Source organism: Panthera leo, chromosome E1 (assembly GCF_018350215.1).
Source record: "Panthera leo isolate Ple1 chromosome E1, P.leo_Ple1_pat1.1, whole genome shotgun sequence".
Taxonomy (NCBI): Eukaryota; Metazoa; Chordata; class Mammalia; order Carnivora; family Felidae; genus Panthera; species Panthera leo.
The window spans coordinates 50100705-50128070 of record NC_056692.1 but is presented as its reverse complement, the minus strand read 5'-3'; the positions used below and the strand labels follow the sequence as shown (position 1 = coordinate 50128070).

The 27366-nt window shown below is 38.0% G+C and overlaps 1 protein-coding gene across 1 annotated transcript in view; it reads left to right on the top strand.

The window, feature by feature from the left end:
* ABCA10 (ATP binding cassette subfamily A member 10) overlaps nt 1-27366 on the top strand; it is a 75204-nt gene that overhangs the window by 35226 nt on the left and 12612 nt on the right. The window contains exons 17-31 of the mRNA XM_042916820.1: nt 719-858; nt 1670-1789; nt 3070-3268; nt 5127-5293; nt 6016-6149; nt 7808-7945; nt 11193-11300; nt 12073-12243; nt 12437-12547; nt 18892-19011; nt 21336-21422; nt 24380-24471; nt 25174-25294; nt 26159-26276; nt 26663-26754. Of these exons, the coding sequence (XP_042772754.1) occupies nt 719-858; nt 1670-1789; nt 3070-3268; nt 5127-5293; nt 6016-6149; nt 7808-7945; nt 11193-11300; nt 12073-12243; nt 12437-12547; nt 18892-19011; nt 21336-21422; nt 24380-24471; nt 25174-25294; nt 26159-26276; nt 26663-26754 (1918 nt within the window). The remainder of the gene's footprint in view (nt 1-718; nt 859-1669; nt 1790-3069; nt 3269-5126; nt 5294-6015; nt 6150-7807; nt 7946-11192; nt 11301-12072; nt 12244-12436; nt 12548-18891; nt 19012-21335; nt 21423-24379; nt 24472-25173; nt 25295-26158; nt 26277-26662; nt 26755-27366) is intronic.

The window sequence follows — 27366 nt, the reverse complement described above, 5'->3', positions numbered from 1 at the left end:
AGGTCTGAAATTGTGTTCCAAGTCATCTTTATGCGTCAGAATCAACTTTGATGTCAGAATATCACGTGGGATAATTTAGAAAGCACAGCATATCAACAAGCAAGTTATTAGCATGAATAGAAGCCATTTGCTACAAAAAAAACAATTATTTATTAAAGACCCTATTAATTTTTTAATGATCCAAAAGTAATGTTTCATGTACTTTACATCCTATCATGATTTTATATATACATATCTCAATATATATTTTATTTATTTATATATAATATGTATATTATATGTATATATAATATGTATATGTATATGTATATGTATAATATGTATATGTATAATATGTATATATAATATGTATAATATGTATATATATGTATATATACATATATATACGTATATATATGTATTTACATACCAGCCTGCTGTCTATCTATCCATATCATATGTATACTGAAATTTCAACTTACTTTGGCTACATTTCAGGAAGTTGGCTGGGGGTTTGGAATTGACATGTAATATCTGTATTTTTTCCCATTTAAAATAATTCAAACGAGGCTACCATTTAGCACTTGGAGGTAGAATATCTGATTTCTGGGAACCTGATTCCTGAAGTTAGCAGGAGACGCCTGTAATATATTCAAATTATTTAATAGAAAACTGTCTTGTGATGAGCCATGGTGTTGGAGAAGAATTCAAAAGACTTCTGCTTCTTTTGTAACCTTAGTTTACACAGGAATGAAATGTGTAATCTGGAGAGAATCACATCCCTCATTAAGCGGCACGTCCCTGATGCCAAGTTAAGAGCAGAAAGTGAAGAAAAACTTGTGTATCTTTTGCCCTTGGAAAGAACAAACAAGTTTCCAGGTAACTTACTATATGGTCGCAGAGACTACAGCTAAGTGTCCATGCATTCTGTCTTCTGTCAGTTGGATTTGAAAGCTTATACCCATGAAAATATTTATTCCTAAGAGCTCTGCCTCCTGTTTTCAACATAATGAAGTGTGTTATCAGATACATGGTTTTCATGTGAGATCAACTAAAATTTCCATGAATGTATTTCACTGAAAAACCCAGATTTGCTTTCTTTGTCAGCATTCAATGAAGCTTTGAAATATCTCTTTTCTGAAAGAGCAAAAACTTTTAATTTCTGTTAGAGACACAGGTTAAATAAGGCCTTATTATTTTTTTATTTAAAAAAAAACTTTTTAACCTTTATTAATTTTTGGCAGACAAAAAGAGACAGTGTGAGTGGGGGAGAAGCAGAGAGAGAGAGAGGGAGACAGAATCTGAAGCAGGCTCCAGGCTCTGAGCTGTCAGCACAGAGCCCAGCTCGGGGCTTGAACTCACGAATCACGAGATCGTGACCTGAGCCAAAGTCAGATGCCTAACCGACGAGGCCATCCAGGAGCTGCTTGATGACTTTTTAAGTAGACATACATACTCACACATGGCCATGGTGATACAAGAAATGTTAAAGCTTCTGAAATAAAAAAGAGATTTAAAATAATAAAATTGATTTGAAGGACCAGAGAACATGGGGATGTTTTTATTGGATTATTGTGGCAGCTTTAATTTGAAAATGCTTTTAGATTTATCTATTCTGAGTGATCTTTGGGATTTCAGTATATTTATCAGCAATTTTAATTGCATTAATTTATTACCTTCTTCTTTTTAGATCTTTACAGGGATCTTGAAAAGTGTTCTAATCAGGGCATAATGAATTATGATGTTTCCATGACAACTCTGAATGAAGTCTTCTTGAATCTAGAAGGCAAATCAACAATTGATGAGCCAGGTATAATAATGCATGTCTAGCAGAAAATTAAGAAAGAAAAAAACAGAAAATGACCATGTAGTGTCATATTTGTAGATTTTTATGTGGAATTCTGCCTAGAATGTCTATTAGGTATAAAATAGGGTTGCCTGCTTTTAAAAGAATCATAGTTATTTTATTTTTATTTAAATTTTCGTAGTGTTTATTTATTTTTGAGACAGAGAGAGAGAGAGCACATTCGAGCAAGTGGGGGAGGAGCAGAGAGAGAAGGGGACAGAGGATCCAAAGCGGGCTCCACACTGACAGCAGAGAGCCCGATGCAGGGCTTAAACTCATGAACCACGCGATCATGACCTGAGCCAAAGTCAGACGCTTAACTGACTAAGCCACCCAGGCGCCCCTAAAAGTATTGTAATTATTTTATATCTAACATTATCAGACCTGGTGCTGGGTAATTACTTTGTAACATTTGTCTTCCTCTTATGGCAGTAACACGTCCCTTTGCAATGCCCACTTGTCCTTTATCATCAATAGCTTCCTGCTAATGTCATGAGTCCTGGCTTTGTCTCTTACCTGCCATTCTCTATAAAAATGTCCTCTTCCTTAGCTCGTAAATTAATTCTCATTAATGTATTAACAACAGGTAACTCGATAAGATGATATGTTCCCTTAGTTCGGTTTGTAATAATAATCATTAGAGGCATTTCGGGGCTAACTATGTGCCAGCCATTGTGCTCAGCTGTTGGATTACGTTGTTCTTCATTCCCATCATAACTGTGTTATGCAGGGAGAACACTAAGATTTGGAGAAGTTGAGTGATTAGCCAAGACATAACAGCTGCCACGAGGCATATGTGGGATTTGAACAAGAGGTCTTTCATGGACTTTCTATTCCTTAAAACCAGTGTCTTGAAATAGTCACTGGGGTGTCAGTCATCAGTAATTCTGTGGAGGAGCTCCAAATGACAGAGCAGACCTTTTAAAAACTCAGTTACATACATTTATCCTCGTGTTTTCGCATAAAACTCGCTCTGCAAAAATCCCTTGGTAATACGCTGCTATTGGTTTGAAAGAATAAATGCTTCCCAAGAAGCCTAACCCAGTCTCAAAAGTTAATTTACTCACTCATTGTAATCCATTATATTTGTCTGAAGGACACATTTTCAATGTACGAGTTATGGATATCGGTAGCTTAACTTGTTAAAAGTACTGTTTCAAAATATTCTGGTGTCGTTTTCAAAGTTTCTAAAGAGAAAGTACAAATGGTGTAGCCCGTTATAATGGTTTACTACATGGCTACAGATGTTGGCATTTGGAAACAGGAGAAAGTCGATGAGACAAGGGATGCTGGAACTGAGTCTGAAATGCAAGAGGCTCCTTGCTCTCTTCCTGGATTGAGAAAGGCCATCAGTACCAGAACTCTCTGGAGACGACAGGTGTGTGCAATGGCAAGGCTCCGCTTCTTAAAGTTAAGGCACGAGAGGAAACTTCTTTTGTCCTTGTAAGTATCAGATGGCTTTCTTTTCATTGAGTCTACTTTATTTATTTATTGTGAGAGCGAGAGAGAGCAAACAGGGAAGGGACAGAGACCGAGGAAGAGAGAGAATCCCAAGCAGGCTCTATCTACACTGTTAGCACAGAGCCTGATGCGGGGCGCAAACTCACAAACCGTGAGATCATGACCTGAGCCGAAATCAAGAGTTGGACACTGAACCAACTGAGCCACCCAGGCTCCCCAGTATCAGCCTACTTTAAATCTCTCAATATGAGCCAATATGAGTCAATATGAGCCGAAAAGTTCAAACGTGAAGAAAACAAGTCTATTAATTTCTTCATGTGTTTAATAAATGTCTTTCCAGTGCCTATAGTACTATCCTACAGAAGTGAGTACAACTGAAAAGGCCTTTAGACTTATATCGTGTGGGGGAGAAAAATACTAATTAAATAATTACCCGATAAATATGTTAATCATTTATTATGTCACAAATCCTTATTGAGGCTTGTTATGTGCTAGGCATTGTTGTAGGTGCTATGGTGTTTACCTTCTGGCTGGGAGGAAAAGATAACAAATAACTAATATAGAAACTAAATAAATTATATGGTAGGTGACACAAAATAGACTAAAGGGATGGGAAGGGCTGGTGGGAGTTAGAGGTTCGTTATAGTTCCAAATAAGGTGATCAGTGTTGGCCTCTTTGAAATGATCACATTTGAGCCAAGACTGGAAAACGTGAAGGGATTAGTAAATAGGAGGGAGAGAACCCCAGTTTAGAGCAGAAAGCATCAATTGTATTTGGCAAAAAGGGAAGTCATGAAAGGTTTTAAGACGAGAAGATCTGAAAATAGATAACTCTTTCGAGGTGCTTGGCCATGGAGGGAAGTAGAAAGATAGGTAATAGCTGAAGAGAGATTGAAGTCGGGAAGTTTCTTTTTTTTTTCTTTGTTGTTGCCTCCCCCCCCCCCCCTTAATCAATGGGAGACATTAGAAAATGCTTCAGCCATGGTAAGAATATGCCAGTAGGATGAAAACAATGAAAGATGAGCTAACAAAGCAAGGTGTCAGGGTGGGTGGCAAAGGTCTGGGTTCAGAGCAGTATTGAGAAGAACTGAGCTTTGGTAGTGAGCAGAGATAACATCTAGTACAGCAGAAGGACAGACTGAGGGGATGGAAATGTTTTCTGTCCTTGGAGGGGAGGTGATAAGATCAGCGAGAGGTTGGACTTCATTTTTCCCCTGTGAAGGGAGAAGGTGGTAGAGCCTGAGGTCTGATGCGAAAGAAGTCGTTGCAAAGAGTGGAATCACCAACTTTAATTAGAGAAACAAAAGGATTACTTGAGAGATTTCCAAGTGGTAGTTTGAGCTGGAAGAATGCATTCTAGGACCTGAAAACTGTGCATTAAATATGGCATCTAGTTTCATGAAAATTAAAGTATACACAAAACAACAGCTGATGCAAGTTAAAATGGTACTTGAAATTGTACACATTGCAAGTTTGAGGGCAGTGTGAAATAAGGCTTCTTTCCCTTTAAAACTATGTAGATAGGCTGTTAGAGGCTCCTGATATCCCATCCAATGTTTTCCCTGTTGTCCTGATCAATCAGCACACCCACCAGAGGAACCCACTTGGATTTCACCTTCTCTTTTGATGCTCTTATTATCTTTGGAAATCTCGCAGTGTGATATGATTTATGAAAAATTTTGAGCCCTCTTTCAGATTAACGCCATTGTCCTTTTATGTAACTAACCGCCATATTTATATGTTGAATTTCCAAAAGTTGGCATTTCTATGGCATGTTTTGTGACTTAAATAGTTGGCGGGAAGATGTTTTAGACTTGCATTTTAATTTTCTTTTACTTAGGTTACTGTTACTTGGTATTCCTTTAATCCCCACCATTGTTGTGAAGATAGTGGTTGCGTTATCTCATTCCACTCATTGTCGGGAGCTCTCATCCAGTATGTATTTTCTTTCTCTGGAACAACCCTCACAGACTCCTCTTACCAGTCTATTGGTCATCAACAATACAGGTGAGAAATAGGGATTAAATCTACTCTTGGTTTTTATCATCAAAGATCTTTTGAAACACAAACCCGAGCAGCAAAAAAGACCTATATTAAAAATAGCTTGAGCGGCAAGGGGGAGAAGCGGTGTGTGTGTCCAGAGCTTGCTTTGTTTTCAAATTAAGGAAATTGATAACATTTTCAAACCAAGAAAAGTAATGGACATAATGGATAATATCAAATTACCTTCATCTCATGAAGATGTCTTGAACGGGTCCCTCGGACAGTAAATATCACTGCAGAGTTGGCCACATACAACAGGTTAGATAATGAGTAGGACCGATTTGTATCATCAGTAGAACGAGCCTAGCTTAGGAGGTATGTATTTTGTATATAGTATTTGTAGCTACAAACATTACAGACATCTGGCAGAGTTTATAAAAATCGCTAATAAAAAGTTTTATTTCTGTGAGAATTGCAAATCTAGCCCTCAGGAATAAATCCTTTTCCCTTCATAAGAAGTACAAAATCCGCGAACATATTTCTGAAAGGAGTCTGTTGCACTCAAGACAGTAGACCACATTTCATTGTCCCAGCATCGGAATTAATCTCAGGATATTCTCAGAGAGTGAAGGTCCTTACCATGTTATCCTGGGCATTCCTTAACGTGAGGAGACATCTTTGCTATTTTAAAGCTTAGACGTTGGGTTCCTTGATGTTATTCTGTCTTCCTTCGTTGATTACATTAGGATCAAATATTGAAGACTTTATGCAGGCACTGAAGCGTCAGGATATACTTCTGGAAGTAGATGATTTTAGAAATAGAAATGGCTCTGATGATCCTTCCTACAATGGAGCCATCATAGTGTCCGGTGACCGGAAGGTATGTTTGCATCCACGTACTGTTGAATCATGAATGGGGTCTTGCCACCTTCTAATACTTGAGATCTATAGAGAAGCAACTCAACTCTTGAGTCCTTGTTGAGTTAAAGTATGAAACTGTAATCCTTTAAAGAGCACACGTTTCTATCTCTTAAAGGGATCATCTTTTATTCGTGATTTGTGTTTTATTTTTTAAAGTTTATTTATTTTGAGAGGATGGGGGGAGGGCCACAGAGAGGGAGAGCAAGAAAATTCCCACGTAGTCTCCGCATTGTCCGCACAGAGTCCTATGTGGGGCTTGAACTCATTCACTGCGGGATCATGACCTGAGCCAAAACCAAGAGTCAGAAGCTTAACCAGCTGAGCTACCCAGGCACCGTTATTAATGATTTGATTTGTTATAAAAGCAATGCATGTTTTACAACAGCATGGATAGATCTTGAGGGCATTAGGCTAAGTGAAACAAAACAGACAGAGAAAGGCCAATACTACGTGGTATCACTTATAAGTAGAAAACAAAAGTCAAGCTCCTAGAAGCAGAAAGTAGAAAAGTGGTTGCCAGGGGCTAAGGGTGGGGAAAACAGGGATAGGCTGGTAAAAGCGTATAGGCTTTCAACTATAAGATAAATAAGGCTTGGGGCGCTTCAGTGGCTCAGTCAGTTGGGCGTCCGACTTCGACTTCAGCTCAGGTCATGATCTCACGTTTTGTGGGTTCGAGCCCCGCGTCAGGCTCTGTGCTGACAGTTCGGAGCCTGGAGCCTGCTTCAGATTCTGTGTCTCCCTCTCTCTCTGTCCCTCTCCCACTTGCACTCTGTCTCTCTCTGTCTCTCTCTCTCTCTCTCTCTCTCTCTCTCTCTCAGAAATAAATAAACATAAAAAAAAAGATAAATAAGGTTTGAAGACCTAATGTGTAATGTGGAAACTATAGTTGGTAACACTGTATGGTATAATTGTAATTTGCTGAGTGGAACTTAAATGTTCATATATATTATATATAAGTGTCCATACATATAATATATATGCACACACATATACATTTGAGGTGATGGAAATGTTAACTAGTTGGGAGGAATCTTTTCACAATATATATGTATGTCAAATCAGTTATGAACTACATTTTAAGTAGATTAAAATGTTGTTTGTCAATTACACCTCCATAAAGCAGGAAAAAAGCAACACATTTTTAATAGGGAAATTAAAACATTACTGGGATATGTAATACAGAAGGGAAAATTCTCTAATTTTATTTCTTTATTTTCCCATATTATATTTCTAACTGTTGTTTGCTAAATGTCTTCTACACAGTTTTCCTTTATAAAAATACATTATTTATAGAACAATCTCATATTCTAAGACATATTTCCTAAATTGGAATTGTATTAGAAGGCCCTGAAACTCTTTCTGTCACATAAAATATAAATCTTTGACATCCTTTCATGTTAGTGAATGTTCATCTATTTCATTTACAGAATAAGTCATTTGGATTACCAAAATAATGCATTCTTATGACAATTCAAAAAGATTGAAGTGTCAAAGAAAAACTAATAGTCTCCTTCTCACCCTAATTCCACCCTGGTCCTTTATAAGTTGTACAGAAAGTATGATTGCTTTAAGAATTTAAAACTTATATTTGTGTGTCTTTTTTTTTTTTTTTTTAAGGATTACAGATTTTCAGTTGTGTGTAATACCAAGAGAATTACTTGTTTTCCTGTTCTTATGGGAATTGTTAGCAATGCCCTTCTTGGAATTTTTAACTTTACCGAACTTATTAAAACAGAGAGAAGCACATTTCCTTTTGTAAGTACAGTATTGACTTATATAAGAGACTATTTAATGAGGGATAAAGGGAGAGAACTCTATAGCTTACCACCTGAGTTTGAGTCCTGTTTCTGCTATTTATTAGGAACTTTCTTAGCCATTCCTTGCTTTACTGTCTTCGTCTATAAAATGGGGAATATAATTGTATCTACTATATACAGTTATTGTGAGGATTAAATCTGTTTCCTCAGTGCCTAGAACAGAGCCTGACCTTTTTCATTCATTCTACAAATATTTCTTGAGTGTCTACCTGATACTTAGACTCGTTTTATCACTGGCCTCATCCTTCCAGTCTAACATTTTATCTAATCGGGGCGTTTGGGTGGCTCAGGTGTTTGAGCGTCCGACTCTTGATTTCTGCCCAGGTCATGATCTCATGGTTCGTGGGGTCGAACCTGCGTCGTGCTGTCGGCACGGAGCCTGCCTGGGATGCTCTGTCTCCCTCTGTCTCTGCTGCTCCCCTGCTTGCATGAGTGCTCTCTCAAACTAAATAAATGCATTGAAAAAAATAAAATAAAATCTTGTCTATTCAAAAGTATCCACAGCTCCCCAAGACATAGAACATTAAAAGAGCCAAGATCCGAAGGACACTGAAAACTGTAAAATAATAGAGAAAAATAATAGGTCTGTTAAAGAATCTGTCTTGAATAACTCTTCACACTTAACTAGGTACCTAATACATAGTTTCTAAAATCAGTGAATGAATGGACTTGCTTAGAAATCTAGAACACTTACAAAGCTTCAAATGCAAATCCTTAATCTTACATCACTTCTCCCTAGGGGAGTTTATTGAGTATGTGATATACATTGATTAAAGCAAGTGTAGAAAGTATACACCACATCCACCCTCAGCCCCCAATCCTGTAGTATCTCATTGGGGTCCAGGCTTCCTCCACCAGGCATGCCTCCTCCTGGGTCCTCCCTCCCCCCAACACCACAGTGCTGCCTCCTAGAATGCTTCCACCTGGGATACCCCCCAGCCATGCCCCCACCACCTGTGTCTCCTGGAGCTGGAGGACTTGGCCCACCATCAGCAGGAACCCCACGGGCTGGACATCCTGGGCATGGACACTCACGTCCTCACCCATTCCCACCAGGTGGGATGCCCCATCCAAGGGTGTCTCAGATGCAGCCAGCCCACCGTGGTCTTTATGGCTTAGGACACCCCCATGCTGGGCCCCCAGGCTCTGGGGGCGGGGGACAGCCACCATCCCGATGGCCACCTGGAGTGCCTCATCCCGGACCTATTCCAAAGGGCATGCCCCCTCGAGGGCCTCCGTTTGGATCTCCCATGGGTCACCCAGGTCCTATGCCTCCACCTGGGATGCGTGGACCTACTCCAGTGATACCTCCTCGTGGATATACTGAGCCTCTGCAACCCCCACCCAGTGGCTACCAGCGGGGGCCCCTCCCTCCATCCAGACCCACCCCCCGGCCTCCAGTTCCCCCTGGTGGCCCACTTCAAGGCCCTCTTCCTCAGTGATTTCTCATTCTCTTGCCTCCTGTTCTATTTTCCCGATATTTTTTCAATTCCTTGGACCAGTCACAGTTGCTGTAGCTCCCTAGGGCTAAGGCACTAATCCCTCTTAGGCCTTTTTTTTTTAATGTAATTTTTTTTTCACAGGAGGTTTTATTTTTTTTTAAGTGTATTTATTTATTTCGGCGGGGGGGGGGGGGCAGGGAGAGCAAGAACAAGTGGGGGAGGGGCAGAGAGAGAATCCCAAGCAACCTCCTCGCTGCCAGCACAGAGCCCAATGTGGGGCTTGAACTCACCAAGCGTTGGTCCTAAGTGTTTTGCAAATGCACAGAGAAAATAAAACTAAACTCCTTGTTTAAGGGGGAAAAATGTGGAGAGTAAATAGACAGATCACACTGAAATTTATGAGAATATACAATCCAACTCTAAAATTATGATTATTTAACAGTTCTGTGGTGTTTTCTCTATCATTTTATTTTACTTATTTTTTTGAAGTTTACTTACTTATTTTAAGAGAGAGAGAGAGAGCACAAGCACAGCCCGTGATTTCTGGCTTGAACTCATGAACCATGAGATCATGATCTGAGCCACATCAAGAGTTGGATGCTCAACTGACTGAGCCACCCAGGCGCCCCATTTTTTCTCTTTCGTTTTAAATTCTGAAGTGTCCTTTTGGGTCTTGGCTCTTTTCTGTTTTGTGTCTTATGAGATACAGTGCAGTTTTTGATTATATACGATTTTAATAACTGTCCTCAGCCTTCAAGTAGTTCCTAACAGGTGTGTTTAGTTATTGTAGATAAAAAAGGGAAAAATGGTGGAAATTGGGTGAATGTTTGCAAGTATATGCATAGTGGTTGTAGAGAATGAAATTTTTATAGTAAGAAATTAATATAATGGCACCTCTAGTTTTTTTTTGCCTATGAAATAAGGCCATTTCTGTACTCTTTTTTTCTTTTTTCCCAGTCCATTCTTATAACTGTAATACATTACCCTGTCTGGAAAACAACTTAGATTTATAGTAAGACCCTTCCAGGCCTTAAAGATTAATTTAAATATTTCTAGATGTCCAGAAGTGTTTTACGCAGGAAAGATTTGCTCTCCTCTAATTATATTTCACAGGTAGGGACACGAACAGCTTCAAGTTCAAGAGTTTTAGAGGCTATTATCTATAATTCATCTACTTGGAAGTAGGGAACCGGAATAAGCAGTCTGTCTGCTTCAGAGACTATCAGTGCAGCTCCAAAGAGTATATGTCTTTGCTTAACAATTACTAGATGTAAATATGAAAAAGAACCTGCTCACGATCTCTCCATACATGCCTATGAATTCAGATTTTGAATTTCTGTTGATATCGTGCAGTTCCTGGGAATGGAGCCTGCTATTTAGGGTAGCAAAACATGGCCACTTCTGCCTGTGTTTGCTTTTTTTTTTTTTTTTTAATGTTTATTTAGTTTTGAGAGAGAGCACGAATGAGGGAGAGGCAGAGAGAGAGGAGGACAGAGGATCGGAAGAAGCGGGCTCTGCGCTGACAGCAGACAGCCCAACAGTCACAAACTGTGAGATCATGACCCGAGCCAAAGTCAGACACTTAACTGACTGAGCCACCCAGGCACCCCTGTCTGTGTTTGCTTCTTAAATTAGGTATATGCTTCCATTCTGAAGTTCTCACTATCTCATATCTTACAACTATGTTTGATTGCATGATATGTAACAATTTCAATAGCTTACAGGTGTGTTTTGAACTTCCAGAATGGCGTCTTAGTGGAATTTGGTTTTGTGAATGGGCCTTTATTTTTGTTGGTCCTTGCAAACTGCCTTTCTCCTTACATTGGCATGAGCAGCTTCAGCGATCGCAAAGTAAGAGGGGGTGTGGGAGGGGAGGAGGACAAAGATGATTTTCTCTGACTTCAAAAATTAGAATTTCACTGCTGTATACACACAGGATAGTTCTTCAAGAAAAATGTGTCTACACGTAAATTATGTCGTTGTTCTAGTCTCATTATAGATTCTGTCAAATGGTTAATCACAATGTCAAAGGAGTCAGAAAATTCACTATTCAACACCATGAAATTGTCTCACCTTTAAGGGAATCCTACTAAATCAACTCTAGAAGTGAAAGTGTGGTGCTTCTTGACCGTGTGTTGTTATTTCACAGTTCCAAAAGGAATGTGTGTGTGTTTTTTTTAAATAGAGCGTCAAATATAAGACATACCATGTTTCTGAACTTTTAACAACACTTTTGTAAATCAAGCTTTAAAATTTTGTTATCGTCATTTTCATTTATCTACATCAAAGAGTAAATCAACTCTACAAATAATCCAGACTTTTCCTGTTGAGCCAATGGCTGTATATTCCCATATTGGACATCAGATACTTAGAGACATGCCCTTCTCCAGTCACAGTGACACGGTGTTTCTCTGGGACGGTATTAGTTGCCTGAGGCCTGATTACCTAGACCTGGGTTAGAAAGTTACTGAAGCTCAGATTCACTATATAAAATAATACAGACCAAAAAAATTACAACATGCTATTTCTAAAATGTATTAAAAGTTTGTATTTTCGCATAAACAAAATACCTTTTTGACCCAACATTTCAAACCCTTCTGTATCCCTTCTGTTTCTTTATCAGCAAAAAACTCAGTCTCAGTTATGGATTTCAGGCCTGTGTCCTTCGGCATACTGGATCGGACAGGCTCTGGTGGACATTCCATTATACTGCTCGATTCTTCTTTCAGTGTATTTAATGAACTGCTTCATGGTTTTGGAAGTCAGATTCCCACTGGTGCTCATGTTTGCTCTTGTAAGTGATCATTTTTTTCACCAGGCCAAAATATAATAGAAACAAACATTCACTTTCATTAGCATTGTATCGTTAACGAAAGGCGTGTGTGAGAAAATGGCCTTACACAGCCTTATGGTCTCATCATCTCCCTGTTCCCCGTCCCATACGTGACCTGCATCTCTAATCTTGCCACTAAATATATTGTTTGCAGGTGGTTTGCATAGTTGGTTGTGCAGCTTCTCTTATATTCTTCACGTATGTGATTTCATTCATCTTTCGCAAGAGAAGAAATAATGGCCTTTGGTGTCTCGGGTTTCTTATTGTAAGTATCTATGCATACATATGCACATTTATATTAAATTTTTTTAAAGCTTATTTTTAAGAATTCAAAGTTAAGTATAAATGCTTAAAAATTTTTAAATGTTTATTTACTTTTGACTGAGAGAGAGAGAGAGAGAGAGAGAGAGAGAGAGAATGACTGGGGGAGGGGCAGACAGAGAGGGAGACACAGAATGTGAAGCAGGCTCCAGGCTCTGAGCTGTCAGCACAGAGCCCAATGCGGGGCTCGAACTCACAAACCATGAGATCATGACCTGAGCCAAAGTCAGGTGCCCAACCAACTGAGCCATGCAGGCACCCCTAAATACGTTACTTAGAAGAGAATGGAATCACTTCTTTTGTACCTCTTTTGTACCTCCATGGACTGTGTTCATGGTTTCAGTATTTCTTGTTCATTTTCTCTCTCCTATTTCCATCTGTTCTTTGAGGTTTCTCTTTTATATCTCTGTTTCTTTGGAGAGAAACAAAATATCTGTAGAAACCCTGGCAGGGCTCACCTGAAAGACTAGATCACTTGGGACAGTCCCCTCATTTTACAGAGTGGGAAGAACTTAAAAGAATCACACCTGAACCCAAGCCTCTCAACTCAGTGTAGTTTTTCTCCTGAATAATTCTACTTATTAAAAAAAAAAGTGCGATAGGTGACCATATTGACTAGTAATGTAATCAAACAAACATGGAAAAGTTTGATTAATAAATAAAAACATTTATTACATTAGGCACTCTCTGCTGTATTCTCTTCCCTATGCCTTGTTGACATCTTGAGCAGATATCATAGCTTTCTGACCATTTCAGATAGTAAAATAGCTCATTAAGATTCACTTAAAAGGCCAGCCAAGTCCAAATCATAGCTTTAATCTCAAAAGCTCCATCCCCAACCCCACCTCAGGCATGCCCTTAGTTTGGGGACCAGTGGTGAGAAAGGGAGCAGGGTCTACCCTTTTAATTTTTCTATTTGTTCTGTTTTTCCCCTTCTCCTGTATGTGGGGACAGGGCAGAGGGTTTAGGGTAAAGAGAGCCAACATCTTACTTCTTTGGGGCTGGTACAGTCACAGTGGCTGGTCTTTGTGGGTAATATCCAAAGGTTTGGATTTAGTGTGGATGGGAATGTCACAAATACAGCCAGTTGGAGAATTCAGTATGCCGGCAGAGATCGTAAAGGCTATTAAATTGCTTCTTAGTCTCTAAGTATCCTCCTTGCAGTACCCAATCATATCATTCGTTGGGTCGATTTTATAAGTGGTTGTGCTACAATAGTCAAATGCCGTAACGAGGTAACGCCTCCTTAACTATTGGAATTAGTCCTTGATCTGTTTGGTTTTTCTCCCCTTACTCATCCCAATATAAAGGTAGTTTTGTCTGTTTCATCCTCTCATTTAATCAGTTTTTGCTTTATATATTTTGAGACTACAGGTGACCCTTGAACAACATGGGAGTTAGGGGAACCAGCCCTCTGCATGGTCGTGATTATGCGTGTAACTTTTGACTTCCCCCAGATGTATACTGTTGACTGGAAGGCTTACCGATAACATAAGCAGTCGATTAACACATATTATTATGTTATCTGTATTACATACTGTATTCTCACAACAAAGCAACCTAGAGAAAAAAATATTATTAAGAAAATCATAAGGAAGAGAAAATACATTTCCAGGACTGCATTTATTGAACAAAAAGTGCATGTATACATGGGCCTGCACAGGTCAAACCCATGTTGTTCAAACCCATATTTGATCATTCAAGTCTGGAATCATTAGGTAGTGGCCCTATTTATTCTCATAATGGCTTTTGGTCATAAAGTCGATATGTCAGATATTAATATAGGAATACCAGATTTCTTTTATTTAGCTTTTGCCTGGTAAATCGTTTTGCCATGGGTTTACTTTCAACCTTTGGGTGTCATGCTTTTGTGTCTGTTTGTTGCCAACTGAATATAGTTGGATTTTATTTGCTGTCATTTTTAAATTCAATCTGACAATCTGTGCATTTAATTTAATGAATTTCTTGTGATTGTTTATACACTTCAATTTGGTGATATCATTTTTTACTTCATGGCTTTGTATTTGTGATGTGCATTATGTGGTGGCTTATAGATGGGCATCATCTCTCAGAGACTTCCTGTGATCTTGTGTGTGTGTGTGTGTGTGTGTGTGTGTGTGTGTGTGTCTGTCTGTCTGTCTAAATTTCCTCTTATTAGGACAATAGTTACATTGGATTAGGGCCCACCTCCATGACGTCTTTAATCTTAATGACCTCTTCAAGGACCCCATCTCCAAATACAATCATGTTCTACTGGGCTTAGAACTTCAATATGTGAATTTCAGGGGACAAAACTCAGCCCATAATATCCTTGATTTTCTTTTCCCCATGCCAAACTTAATGGAGCCTAAAGTTAATATCCTAATTACTTCCAACACTGTATTTTGGAGACTTTATGATCAATAATTGCCCACCCTACTTACATGATATTCTCTAGTGTTTGGTTCTCTCATTTTTAATCTCATAAATAAACATTATTATTTTAAGAAGTTAAAAAATATTTGTAGACACTTTTTGTTGACCGTTTGTCCACTATTCACACATGTAACTTTGTCTTTTTATTCTCATTAGGGCCATTTTTCAGTCTCATTCTTAAAAGTTAATTTTACTGCATATAAATTTCTTGGCTGACAATTATTTTCTCTTATCACCTAAATTCACTAACCTCTTGCTGACCTTTTTGCTATTGAGATGTATTGCTGTCTGCCATTCCTTTGTAGAGGATTCATCTTCAACTACTTTTAAGGTCTTTGACTTTCGCACCTTTAATTTCATTACATTGTTTCTAGGTGTGGATTTCTTTGTAGTTATCATTTTTTTCAAATGAATTTTGCCATCTGAATCTGTGAATTCATTTGTCAGTTCCAGGAATTTCGCTGCCAGCACCTCTTTAAATATTACCTCTCTTATGAAAGTGCGAATAAAATATTTATTTTTTGCTCCCTGGACTCTACTGAGATAGTATTAGTGTTATTCTCAGTCTGTTCTCCACATCTCTTAGCATTTTGCTCCAACTTTCTATGTCCTTGTCCTTGCTGCATTCTGGGAAATGCTTCAGACTCTCCTTCCAATTCACTTATTTTTTGATTCAGCTATTTCTGAGTTACGCTTAATCTTTGATCAACTTTTTAAAATTTCAACTTTGTTTTCTAAAACGATTTGGCTCTATTTCAGATATGTCCAGCGGTTTCTCGTGATCTCTTGTTACTTGCTTTTGTGTTCTTTATTCCACACTTGATTTACTTATACATTTAATTAAAATAATATTTGTACTTGTTCTTTGACAATGATAACAGTCTTCAAATAGTTATAATCTGTTGTTGGTTGTCCCCCCCCCCCCCAAACTCCAACCCCCCCCCCCAGCCACTTGTTGTGGCTGGCTGCTTTGTATATTTGAATGTATGTTTGTTTGTTTGTTTGTTTATTTATTTTAGCTGGGTGCACATATTCAAGATCTTACGCTGGGGATATTTTCATCCTAGAAGAATTTTCAATTACTTTTGCAAGAAGTACAGTGTAGAGCCCATGTAGGGCATTCACCATCTTAGAGTGTCATGCCTTAATGTGGGGGTTGCAAGGAATACCCCTAAAGAGGGTTATTCATTCTATACTTATTCTATCGAGGGTATTTGGAGGGAAGGACCTCTCAATCCCTGAACTGGAGTGCACATTTGTTCCCTGGTTGCTCAGATTTAGTGTTTACTTAATAGTCCAAGTTAGGTTTCAGACTTTGTGTTTCCTGTCAAAGAATTCTCTCACTTTTTCCCCTGAGACTAGCAGTGTATTTAAAGGACATGTGTTTTAGATGGCACGGGTAAGGTCTTTCAGGATATCTATTCTTCTATATTTCTACAGGGAGAAGTCCACAGCTAACTTTTAAAACTTCAGTTTTTGGGGCGCCTGGGTGGGCTCAGTCGGTTGAGCGTCCGACTTCGGCTCAGGTCATGATCTCGCGGTCTGTGAGTTCAAGCCCCGCGTCTGGCTCTGTGCTGACAGCTCAGAGCCTGGAGCCTGTTTCAGATTCTGTGTCTCCCTCTCGCTGACCCTCCCCTGTTCATGCTCTATCTCTCTCTGTCTCAAAAATAAATAAAAACGTTAAAAAAAAATTTAAAAAAAACTTCAGTTTTTTACAGCAGTGAATATAGAATCCAGTTTATAGCAGATGGAAGAATAAATATAGAATGGGGAAGTAGAAATAGGAAGTGTTTTACAACTCCTTTAAATGTAATGTTGTTGGTATTGTTTGCCAGAGGAAAGATCTAATGGAAGGATTCTTTTTATTTTTCTGATGTTTGGGACAAGATAGATGAGGTAATTAGTGCATTAAGGGAATAAGAGAAGAGAGGTAGGGTTGTCAAAGATAAGTTATTTAATTGCATTCTTAGAATTAGAAGGTTTAACTTCAGTTTTTTATAACTGAAGATATATTGCTGCATACTTTGTTACAGCAGAAACTTTATTACTTATAAATGGCATGAACAGTAAATCTTCAAGGAGATTCTGATATAAGGTTATAAAATAAACTAGTGAACCTGTTTCTGTTTATATTGCTTTTTCCTCCAGAAAACGTTTCTGGTGCTTGTGGAGGAAACATTATTTATATGCGTTTTTGTTCTATCATCTGTTTCATATGTATCATGGCAGCCGACGTCATGTCCACTGACTTGATGTATGGCCGGTTATCTTCCTATAAAAGTATAGCAGTTAAGAGTTTGGGCTCTAGAGCCAGACAGCCCCCGGTTTGAATCCTTGACCTAGCACTGAACAGCTGTAAGACACTGGGCAAGTCAATTCATTTATCTGACCCTCGGAAAATATATATAATAACCATAATACTTTAAAGGGTCAGGACTGACTTTTTCAAAGCACATTGACCATCACAGTGCTAGTTAACTGCTCATCAAAGTCCTTGGTAAACAGTAAATGCTCAGTAACAGCTTCTAGCCTTTTCTTGTCTTTCACCCGTTTTTATTCCTACAACTGTGGTAACTATAATACCACTCCACAAAGTGATTTGCATAAATTGAACCCTTAATATGTATCTTTTTGGGGACCCCTGGGTGGCCCAGGTAGTTGAGCGTCCGACTTCGGCTCAGGTCACATCTTGCTCACATATCTTGTGCTGACAGCTCGGAGCCTGGAACCTGTTTCAGATTCTGTGTCTCTCCCTCTCTCTCTGCCCTTCCCCTGCTTGGGTTCTGTCTCTCTCTCTCTCTCTCTCTCTCAAAAATAAATAAACATTTAAAAACTTTTAAATATGTATCTTTTTTGATTATTTGGTGAATAAAAACATAAAGATAGAAATCCTCCTGCCTTTCCAATATTCACTCACTCATTCATTCATTGATATTTATTGCATTTCTCTGTTACAAAGTGCCAGACACTTTGCTCGAGCAAAACAATCTTTGCAATCAGAGGACTTATATGGAATATGTAAAAGAAAGTGATTCTTATCCAAACCAAACCAAATCCTTCTTCAGAATGCCCCATGGGTCTGTGGCGAAAGGAGAACTGGGTCCAGGGAGTCCATTTAGGAAACCACCAAAGTAGTCTGACTTGGGAATATGGGCTGCCATGTATGGTGCTGTCCATATTACTTTTCTCTGAGTTTTGTTTTGAGTATACTTGACACAAGATGTCACACTGGTTTCAGGTGAACACCATAGTGAGTCCACAAGTTAACGCGTTACGCTATGCTCACGAGGGTAGCTACCCTCTGTCACCATACATCGTTATTACCTTACCATTGACTATATTTCTTCCGCTGTGCCTTTTATCCCCTTGACTTATTCATTCCTCCCAGGATGTTTTCAACCTTTCACTATTCCTACCTTAGTGTCAAAATGGATAATTCTCATATCTTTCCTATTGCTTAAATACGGCAATAAATACCTCAACGTTTATTTTGTCCTTTTGTCTTTTAAGATTCCAAGTCATATCATTAGTTAATTCTAAATTATACGCTGGTGCTAAAAGCATATGAGGATTTTGGGTGATGAAAAGGGTAAATAATGTAATATCCCTTTCTTTTATTGTTACTCTCTATCCATATCAGATAGTGCGAAATCTTCTAGATATTTAAAAGATATTTATCTTTTAGATATTATAAACTTGTGTTTCAGTTGTAATGATAGTTTCTTGCTTCCTAAAGAGGAAAACCTAGCAATATTGCTATATATAAAGTGAAAATGAGAATATCTCCTAGGAAAACAGATTATTCGTTTAAAAAGCTTACAATATTATATCCGACTGAGAAAATTAAAATACCTATGGATATTTTTCTTCTAGATTTCAATATTTTTACTCATCATCCAATCATCAGCCAAACCTGAAGACCCCAGTTCAATTCTATGCATGATTTCAATACCTTTCTACACTTTAATTAGATTTTTCATACTTTTTATGGAGGTAAGCAATATTACCTACTGTGTGACTGACCTTAACCATGTAGCCCATTAATGAAATCTTTGCCCAGTGTTGAAACAAGTATAAAATTTAGGAGTTATTCGATGCTGGTAAGTTCTGAAACTAAGATTGCAAAACTGAATAAAGTTGATGACTGTGCTTGAGTCCCTTTTCCTAAATATCAGATCACATGGGGGATGTGACATATTGCGCTCTTTGATTGCATGCCACTTAGTGTCAATAAATTGCTTTGGAGATGTGATTGGTAAGGGAAGGAAATCATGTTGCTACAAGCACTTCTGGGAGAAACCAAGCGCTGCTGAGAATTTGGGGGCAACTGTTGATAAATGTCATCTACATCACAGTTCTGGACTTTATCACTCCCACTATAAAGAAATTTGCAAGTGCACTCCTTTTGTTTTTAATGTTTATTTATTCTGAGAGAGAGAGAGAGAGAGAAAGCACATGCGCACATGAATGGGGGAGGGGCAGAGAGAGAGGGGGAGAGAGAGAATCCCAAGCAGGCTCCCAACATGGGGCTCAATCCCACCAACCATAAGATCATGACCTGAGCCGAAATCAAGAGTCAAACACTTAACCGACTGAAACACCCAGGCGCCCTGTGCAAGCACACTTAATGAGCACCATGTGATGTATGAAACTATTGAATCACTGCATTGTACTCCTGAACCTAATATAACACTGTCTGTTAACTAACTCAAATTAAAATAAAAACTTAGGGGCACCTGGGTGGCTCAGTTGGTTAAGTGCCCAGCCCTTGATTTCAGCTCAGGTCATGATCTCACACTTCATGAGATGGACCCCACATTAGGCTCTGTGCTGGCAGCGTGGATCCTGCTTGGGATTCTCTCTCCCTCTCTCTCTACCCCTCCACCATGGTACACGTGTATGCTCTCTCTCTCTCTAAATAAATAAATATACATAAACATTTAATAAAATAGAATAAAATAAAAACTTAAATAAAAAATTTAAAAATCATTAATGCTAAATACTTCTTTTTTTTAACATTTATTTATGTTTTTGAGACAGACAGAGACAGAGCATGAACGGGGGAGGGTCAGAGAGAGAGGGAGACACAGAATCTGAAACAGGCTCCAGGCTCTGAGCTGTGGGCACAGAGCCCGATGTGGGGCTCGAACTCACAGACCGTGAGATCATGACCTGAGCCGGAGTGGGATGTGCAACCGACTGAGCCACCCAGGCGCCCCATTAAGTAGTATTTTTAATAGGAGGCAGCTAAAAAATATTCATCTGAAGAACGAATCAGAATTGCAAAACTATAGTCAAGGGTATTTTATTATAAAATATCTATTATAAAAAGATTAAAATAATGTTTGCTCTTAGAAGGTAATATATGTATTCTGCCAAGCCCAGGATCTCACATAGTGTGGACACTCACTAAATGGTAGTCATTTTTAAAATATCCCTTTTAGCATTTATTGGCAGAAAAAATATTAGATTCTTCTGAGAACATTCACTTTTAGTAAAATGAATAATGAGCATTATATACTCCCTCTCGTTTACCTATCTTATGGAACTGAGGGAAATGCAAAACTAAATGCAGTGCTTAACTTCAATAATTATCTTATTCTAAGACTTAACACGTCTATTTCTAGGTATTTTACAATTGTGAAAAGAATACGTATTTCTAGGTATTTTACAATTGTGTAAAGTCGTATTCTAAGACTTAACATGTCTATTTCTAGCTATTTTACAATTGTGAAAAAAATACCTATTTCTAGGTATTTTACAATTGTGAAAAGTCGTATTCTAAGACTTAACACGTCTATTTCTAGCTATTTTACAATTGTGAAAAAAATACCCATTTCTAGGTATTTTACAATTGTGAAAAGTCGTATTCTAAGACTTAACACGTCTATTTCTAGCTATTTTGCAAAATAGCTCCCGCTATTTGGGGTTTAGCATTCTGATCAGTGTCGGCTGGCTTTTAGAAGGAGGTGAGGATAATGATGACAGAACTGTAACCAGAAAGAACACTGCAAGGCCTCTCAGTACTGAGAATGTTCATAGATGTTAGCATACATCGAACAAAATATGTAATATTTATGTGTCAAAAATAAAATCAGTCTAGATGAAAAAAATAGAAGAAGAAATCTGCCAATCCCTACCACATACAATTGGAAGGCAGAAGGTGTTGGAGATTACAACCAAGGAAGGATGTCAGCTCATCAACAGACTTTAGTAACAGAGAACAAATTCAAGTTCAACGTTTGCATATTTAGTGCACAAATTTTATATGCATCAAGCAGAGGAAACTTCATTTAACTCTTGTGTTTCTTCAACAGGTATTTTATGTGTATGTGAGAAACTCGGAAAGTGTGAATGATGAAATAAAGGAAGGCAATCAGAGCATTCTCTTAACAATCTTAATAGTAAGAAAAATTTTCTACCTGAATGTGTATTGCCTAGGATTCGTAACTGTGTAATACACTTAGTCTTATTTAAATAACGGCAAATTTAAGTATCCTAAAAATACTCGCTCTTACTATATTCTGTTATATTCTACATTCAAATATAATGACAGTAAAACATAAGGATATTTTTCTATATGGAATCAATGACAGTATAATATACACCAGAAATACTAAAGGCTTGGTTGCTGTTCAGAAATACTAAAGGTTTGGTTGCTGTTATTTTTTTTTTAATTTTTTAAGTGTTTTTTATTTTTGAGAGAGAGAGAGAGAGCACAAACGGGGGAGGGGCAGAAAGGGAGGGATGCAAAGAATCCGAAGCAGGCTCCAGGCTCTGAGCTGTCAGCACAAAGCCCAACCCGAGGCTCAGACTCACGAACCGTGAGATCATGGCCTGAGCCGAAGCTGGACTGTTAACCAACTGAGCCACCCAGGCGCCCCAGCTTGGTTGCTATTCTTATACATTATTGACATGATATGTATCCAAAGACAATTTGGATTGCCTGTGGTGATTTATAAAGAATGCTATATGGCCAAAAATCATTTAAGTATGGATGAAAAAATAAACTAATTTGAATAATGAAAAAGAAAGGTGAAAAATTAAGTGGAATTTTATACTGGGAAAAGATACTGAGATAGAATATAAGTGTTATTTCTGTGCATATGGTAACTGAGGCAGAAAAGGGAAACAAAATGGATTACAGATCTCTTTTTTCTCTTTAATGGCAGAAGAATAGTTTCTTGAGGGAGAAAGTTTCCCAAGTTTTTATAAATTTATAAAATTATATCCATTTCCACAAGAGTCTTTGTATATTGAACGTGTATCTTTCCTATTTTCTAAATATATGCAGAGATGTTACATATTCAATTATTTTTTAATTGATCACTAACAAATCCTAAAGTTATACAGTTGTTTGGTTAAGACATATATTCATTAAAATGTGCAGCTCTGAGTGACACAACACAGAAACCCTGGGACCTAATGCTGTTACTGGCAGGCATCCTTCCATTGTTTATGATTTTACTTGGAAACATCTTAGTACTTAACGATGAAGCATTCTATTAACTGTGTAAAGTATTACATGATCCCTAGTTTACTAGAGGTTTTAGTCTTCGTTTGCTTATGTATTTATCAAGAATGAATCTTGAATCTTATCAAAGGTTGTGTGTATCAAGAATAATCAAATAGTTTTACTAAATCTATTAAGATAATTAATGAATTTTATTTCATATTTCATATTTAAGAAATCTGTCCCTCTCTGAGGTCATTTAAAATTCTTTGGTGTTGTCCTCTAAAAGACTTATATTTTCTTACCCATTTATGTCTTCAGTCACCCGCACTTGATTTTATTTCTGTGTTGTGAGGGAAGGGTCCTATTTCATTCCTGTCTTTAAAGATACTCAGTTGTCCAGAACTATTTATTGAAAAGCCTGTGCCATTCCATTGATATTCAGGGACGCCTCTGTTCATATATAAAATGCCCATGTATATAGGGTCTGTTTCTGGGATATCTATTCCAATTTGTATGCTTCTGCCAAATTCTTTGGATAGCTACTAGTTTGGTAGTGCTTTTAACTAAATTCCAGGCTTGGGGGCCTGAGTGGCTCAGTTGGTTGAGCATCTGATTCTTGATTTCGGCTCAGGTCGTGATCCCAGGGTCGTGGGATCGAGCCCTGCATTGAGCCCTGCATCAGGTTCCACACAGAGCAGGGAGCCTGCTTAAGAGTCTCTCTCTCTCCCTCTGCCCCTCTCCCCGGCTCATGCTCTTGCTCTCTAAAGTAAATAAAAATAAATATTAATTAATTAGTTAATTAATTCCAGGCTTGAGGTGTTTTGGACCATTCAGATGATGTGAATTTGGGCTACAAATATGTGCAAAAGCTGGCTTCTCATTCTGTTTCACTCCCCGTGGTTGACACTCAAGGCAATTATCTTACAAACCTCCTGGGTGTTCTTCATGTCCTTCCCTAAGAGTAAAACCCTTTGAGGCCCGTGCTTTATTAGTGAAAAGACCACCTATTCTACTCCTTGCTTGGAAGAAAACTCTAGAGTTGTGTACTTTCTCCTGTCTTCTTCTCCTGGACGTGCCATGAAATCTGAAGTTTGAAAACTAACTCCAGGAGCAGAGATGCTTTGATGTCAAGCCTACCCCCTACATCCACTGAGATCGGGCTTAAAAAGCCCTTACTATCTTTTTTCTTTTTAATTGATTATTTTTGAGAGAGATGGTGAGCTGGGGAGGGGCAGAGAGAGGGGGAATCCCAAGCAGGCTCTGCAGTGTCGATGCAGAGCCCAACGTGGGGCTTGAACTCATGAAACCCTGAGATCATGACCTGAGCCAAAACCAAGAGTCTGATGCTTCACAGACTGAGCCACCCAGGGAGCCCAAAAGTTCTTACTATCTTTAAAAAAAGTCCCTACTATCTCGTCAGCTTTTCTGTGTGTGTGTGTGTGTGTGTGTGTGTGTGTATGTGTTTTAATTTAATGTAGGACTTTTAGGGTTTTTCCTGCTCCCCTATTGGAAGGGTTGGTTTGGATAAACTCCTGTCCGAAGTATTTTGTAACATTTTTGTCAAATTTGTAAGAAAATGATCAAATCGGGGCGCCTGGGTGGCTCAGTCGGTTGAGTGCCGACTTCGGCTCAGGTCACGATCTCACAGTCCGTGAGTTCGAGCCCTGCGTCGGGCTCTGTGCTGACAGCTCAGAGCCTGGAGCCTGCTTCCGATTCTGTGTCTCCCTCTCTCTCTGCCCCTCCCCCGTTCATGCTCTGTCTCTCTCTGTCTCAAAAATAAATAAACGTTAAAAAAAAAAAAAAAAAAGAAAATGATCAAATCTTCCATAAGGAAAGGCAAATATTGTTCACTGAATCTGAATCCCATGATGATGCTAATTCTAATGTTCCTTCTTTACTTTTTAGCCATACCTTCAGAGTATCATTTTCCTTTTTGTCATAAGGTGTCTGGAAATGAAGTATGGACAAAAAACAATGAGGAAAGACCCAGTCTTCAGGTCAGGAGAACATTTCTTAACATCTGAGTATAATTTCAATATTTAATGTTGGTGACAGTACATTTAGCATCACTTTATTATGATAGATTTACTAGTCAGTTCTTAGCAGGGCAAACTGGACATCGTTATTCTGGGGAAAAAATAAAAACCAAACCAACCCCAAACCGCATTAGATTGAATGCAGGCATGCATAATTTCTGAGTCCTGGGTCTTAACAGATTTTAGGCAAGTTGAGTTTTGTTTGTTCTGTGCCTCTCTCTTAGCAGTGGGGAAGCACCAAAGTTTGTTTTTCTCCTGCCGAGAGCAAGTATCAGTCCCCGAAGAGGAGACATGAGAATGAGCTGGTGCGTTCAGTATGTGGGTGGACCGTTTTGGAAAGGGAAGAGAAGCCAGTTCTGGCGATCACTGATGATGTAATGTGAGCACAATGTGGATGAGGCAGACGGGAAACACTGATGAGTGTGCATCTGAGGGAATTTAGAGAGCCCGTTGACAGATGGAATAGAAGGTCTTAAAGACAATAATCAAAGAAAATATTTCAAGGGACTTGGCTACCTACAGAAGGAATCTTGTCGGTAGTAAATTACTTTTTTTTTCTCTTAAAGCCAAGGATAGTCATTTAAGTATAGAGGCTTACGTACATTCTCTTGATAAGGTGGTACAGCTAGAATCGAATGGTATGTTATTTCATTTTCTCTGTAGGATCTCCTCAAGAAGTAGGGAAAATCATCCAAACCCAGAAGAGCCAGAAGAAGAAGATGAGAATGTCCAAGCTGAAAGAGCGAGAACAGCAAATGCACTCACTACTCTGAACCCGGATGAGGTGACAAGTGTCTTGACCCTTCACAAAACTCTGAGCTCGGTAGCTTGTCCTGGAGAGCTGAACTCCTGGTTTTTCTTTTCGCATCTTGGTTTTGTTTCTGTGACATTGCATGTGTATGTCATATTTAAATCGCATCTTTTGCAGTACGTATCTTATCATGACTCCTCTAGTTTTCTCTTCTTCGGTTTTTTGTGGGTCTTCACCGGCCACGTCTTCATGCGTCACTGCAATTCAACACATTCTCCGATATTTTTATCAACCTTAACAAAAGTTCGCATCTTCTGCAAGACTTGCAGTTTCATTTTGCCTCATCTCGAATTGTGACATTAGTAACGGTAATCAGCAGGTGAATTTACACCTAGTTCATTTCAATAAGAAATGAACCAGAGGGGCGCCTGGGTGGCTCAGTCGGTTAAGCGACCGACTTCAGCTCAGGTCCTGATCTCACAGCTTGTGAGTTCAAACCCCGCATAGGGCTCTGTGCTGACAGCTCAGAGCCTGGAGCCTGCTTCGGTTTCTGTGCCTCCCTCTCTCTCTGCCCCTCCCCTGCTCACGCTCTGTCTTTCTCTGTCTCAAAAATAAATAAACAAAAAAAAATTTTTTTTAAAGAAATCAACTAGAAATTAGTGCCAAGGGCATAACGCAAACACAATGAATTTGATTACGAATTGGTTTTCTCCGTGGTTGATAAAGTAATCTTCATTCATGAACGTACATTTAGGCATTTCATTTGAAAGAAAGAGGCTGAATTATCACTGTCACAAAATCTGGTTAGATTCATAGCCTAGGACATGAAAGATAAAACATGCATGCACAAAATATCTGAAATTTAATGGGAAAATCATGCTTTGTCATGTTTTCCAGAAACCACTCGTAGTGGCAAGCTGTTTACACAAGGAATATAAAGAGAAAAAGGAACATTGCTTTTCAACAAGAAAGAAGAAAATAGCTATTAGAAACATCTCATTCTGCGTTAATAAAGGTTTGGATAACGTTCCCTTTATTAGAATGTTCCTTATTATTTAGATTTGGGACTATGAAAAGGGGGAAAATTTCCATTCTTTGAGACTGTTCACCTATCTTGGTTAACAGATAATTATAAAGATACTTGACATGTTGGCAGAGAAACAATTTCTGTTTCAAAATCATGTCCCAGTTCAAATGGTGAGAAACCCCATCTTGGATCAGGAAGACCAAACCATTCTACTATAAATCCGAAGTCTTTCCATTCACACTGTAATATAGAAAATTACAAAGGGGTTGTTGGAAGATGTTCTTTTGTTTCGAAATATTACTAAGCTAAGTGAATTTAGGCTGGTCAAACTTTGAAGTACAAATCATATCGTCGATGACGACTCTGTCTTCCAGGTGAAGTGTTGGGGTTGCTGGGACACAATGGAGCCGGTAAAAGCACTTCTATTAAAATGGTAACAGGAGACACAAAGCCAACTGCAGGAACGGTACGTGACAAGCTCATTGCCAGGGGAAATTTCATTTGCAGTGTCAATATCGTCCTCCTATTGTTCTTTCAGCAGATCAAATGATTTTTGAGAAAATGAATAAATAGATGATTTATTATAATTATGTATAATTATAATAAATATAATTACAATTAAATGTTATTAATTAATTATTAATTAATATATCAATATATTAATATATATTAATATATAATGATATATATTATATTATATTATTATATTAATATAATATATAATGTATTAATTTATACATTATATTAATATTTATAATATTTAATATAATATAATATATATTCCATTATATATAATATATAACGCTATAATATATAATATATAATGGAATGTATATTTAATATAATATATATGTAATATAATATAATATATTCCTTTATTTATAATATATAATGCTATAATATATATAATATATAATGGAATATATATTTAATATAATATATGTATTATAATATATATTATAGAATATATAATTTATTATATATAATACACAATGTAATATATAATATAATATATAATATACATAATGTAATATATAATATAATATACAATTTATTATATATAATATACAATGTAATA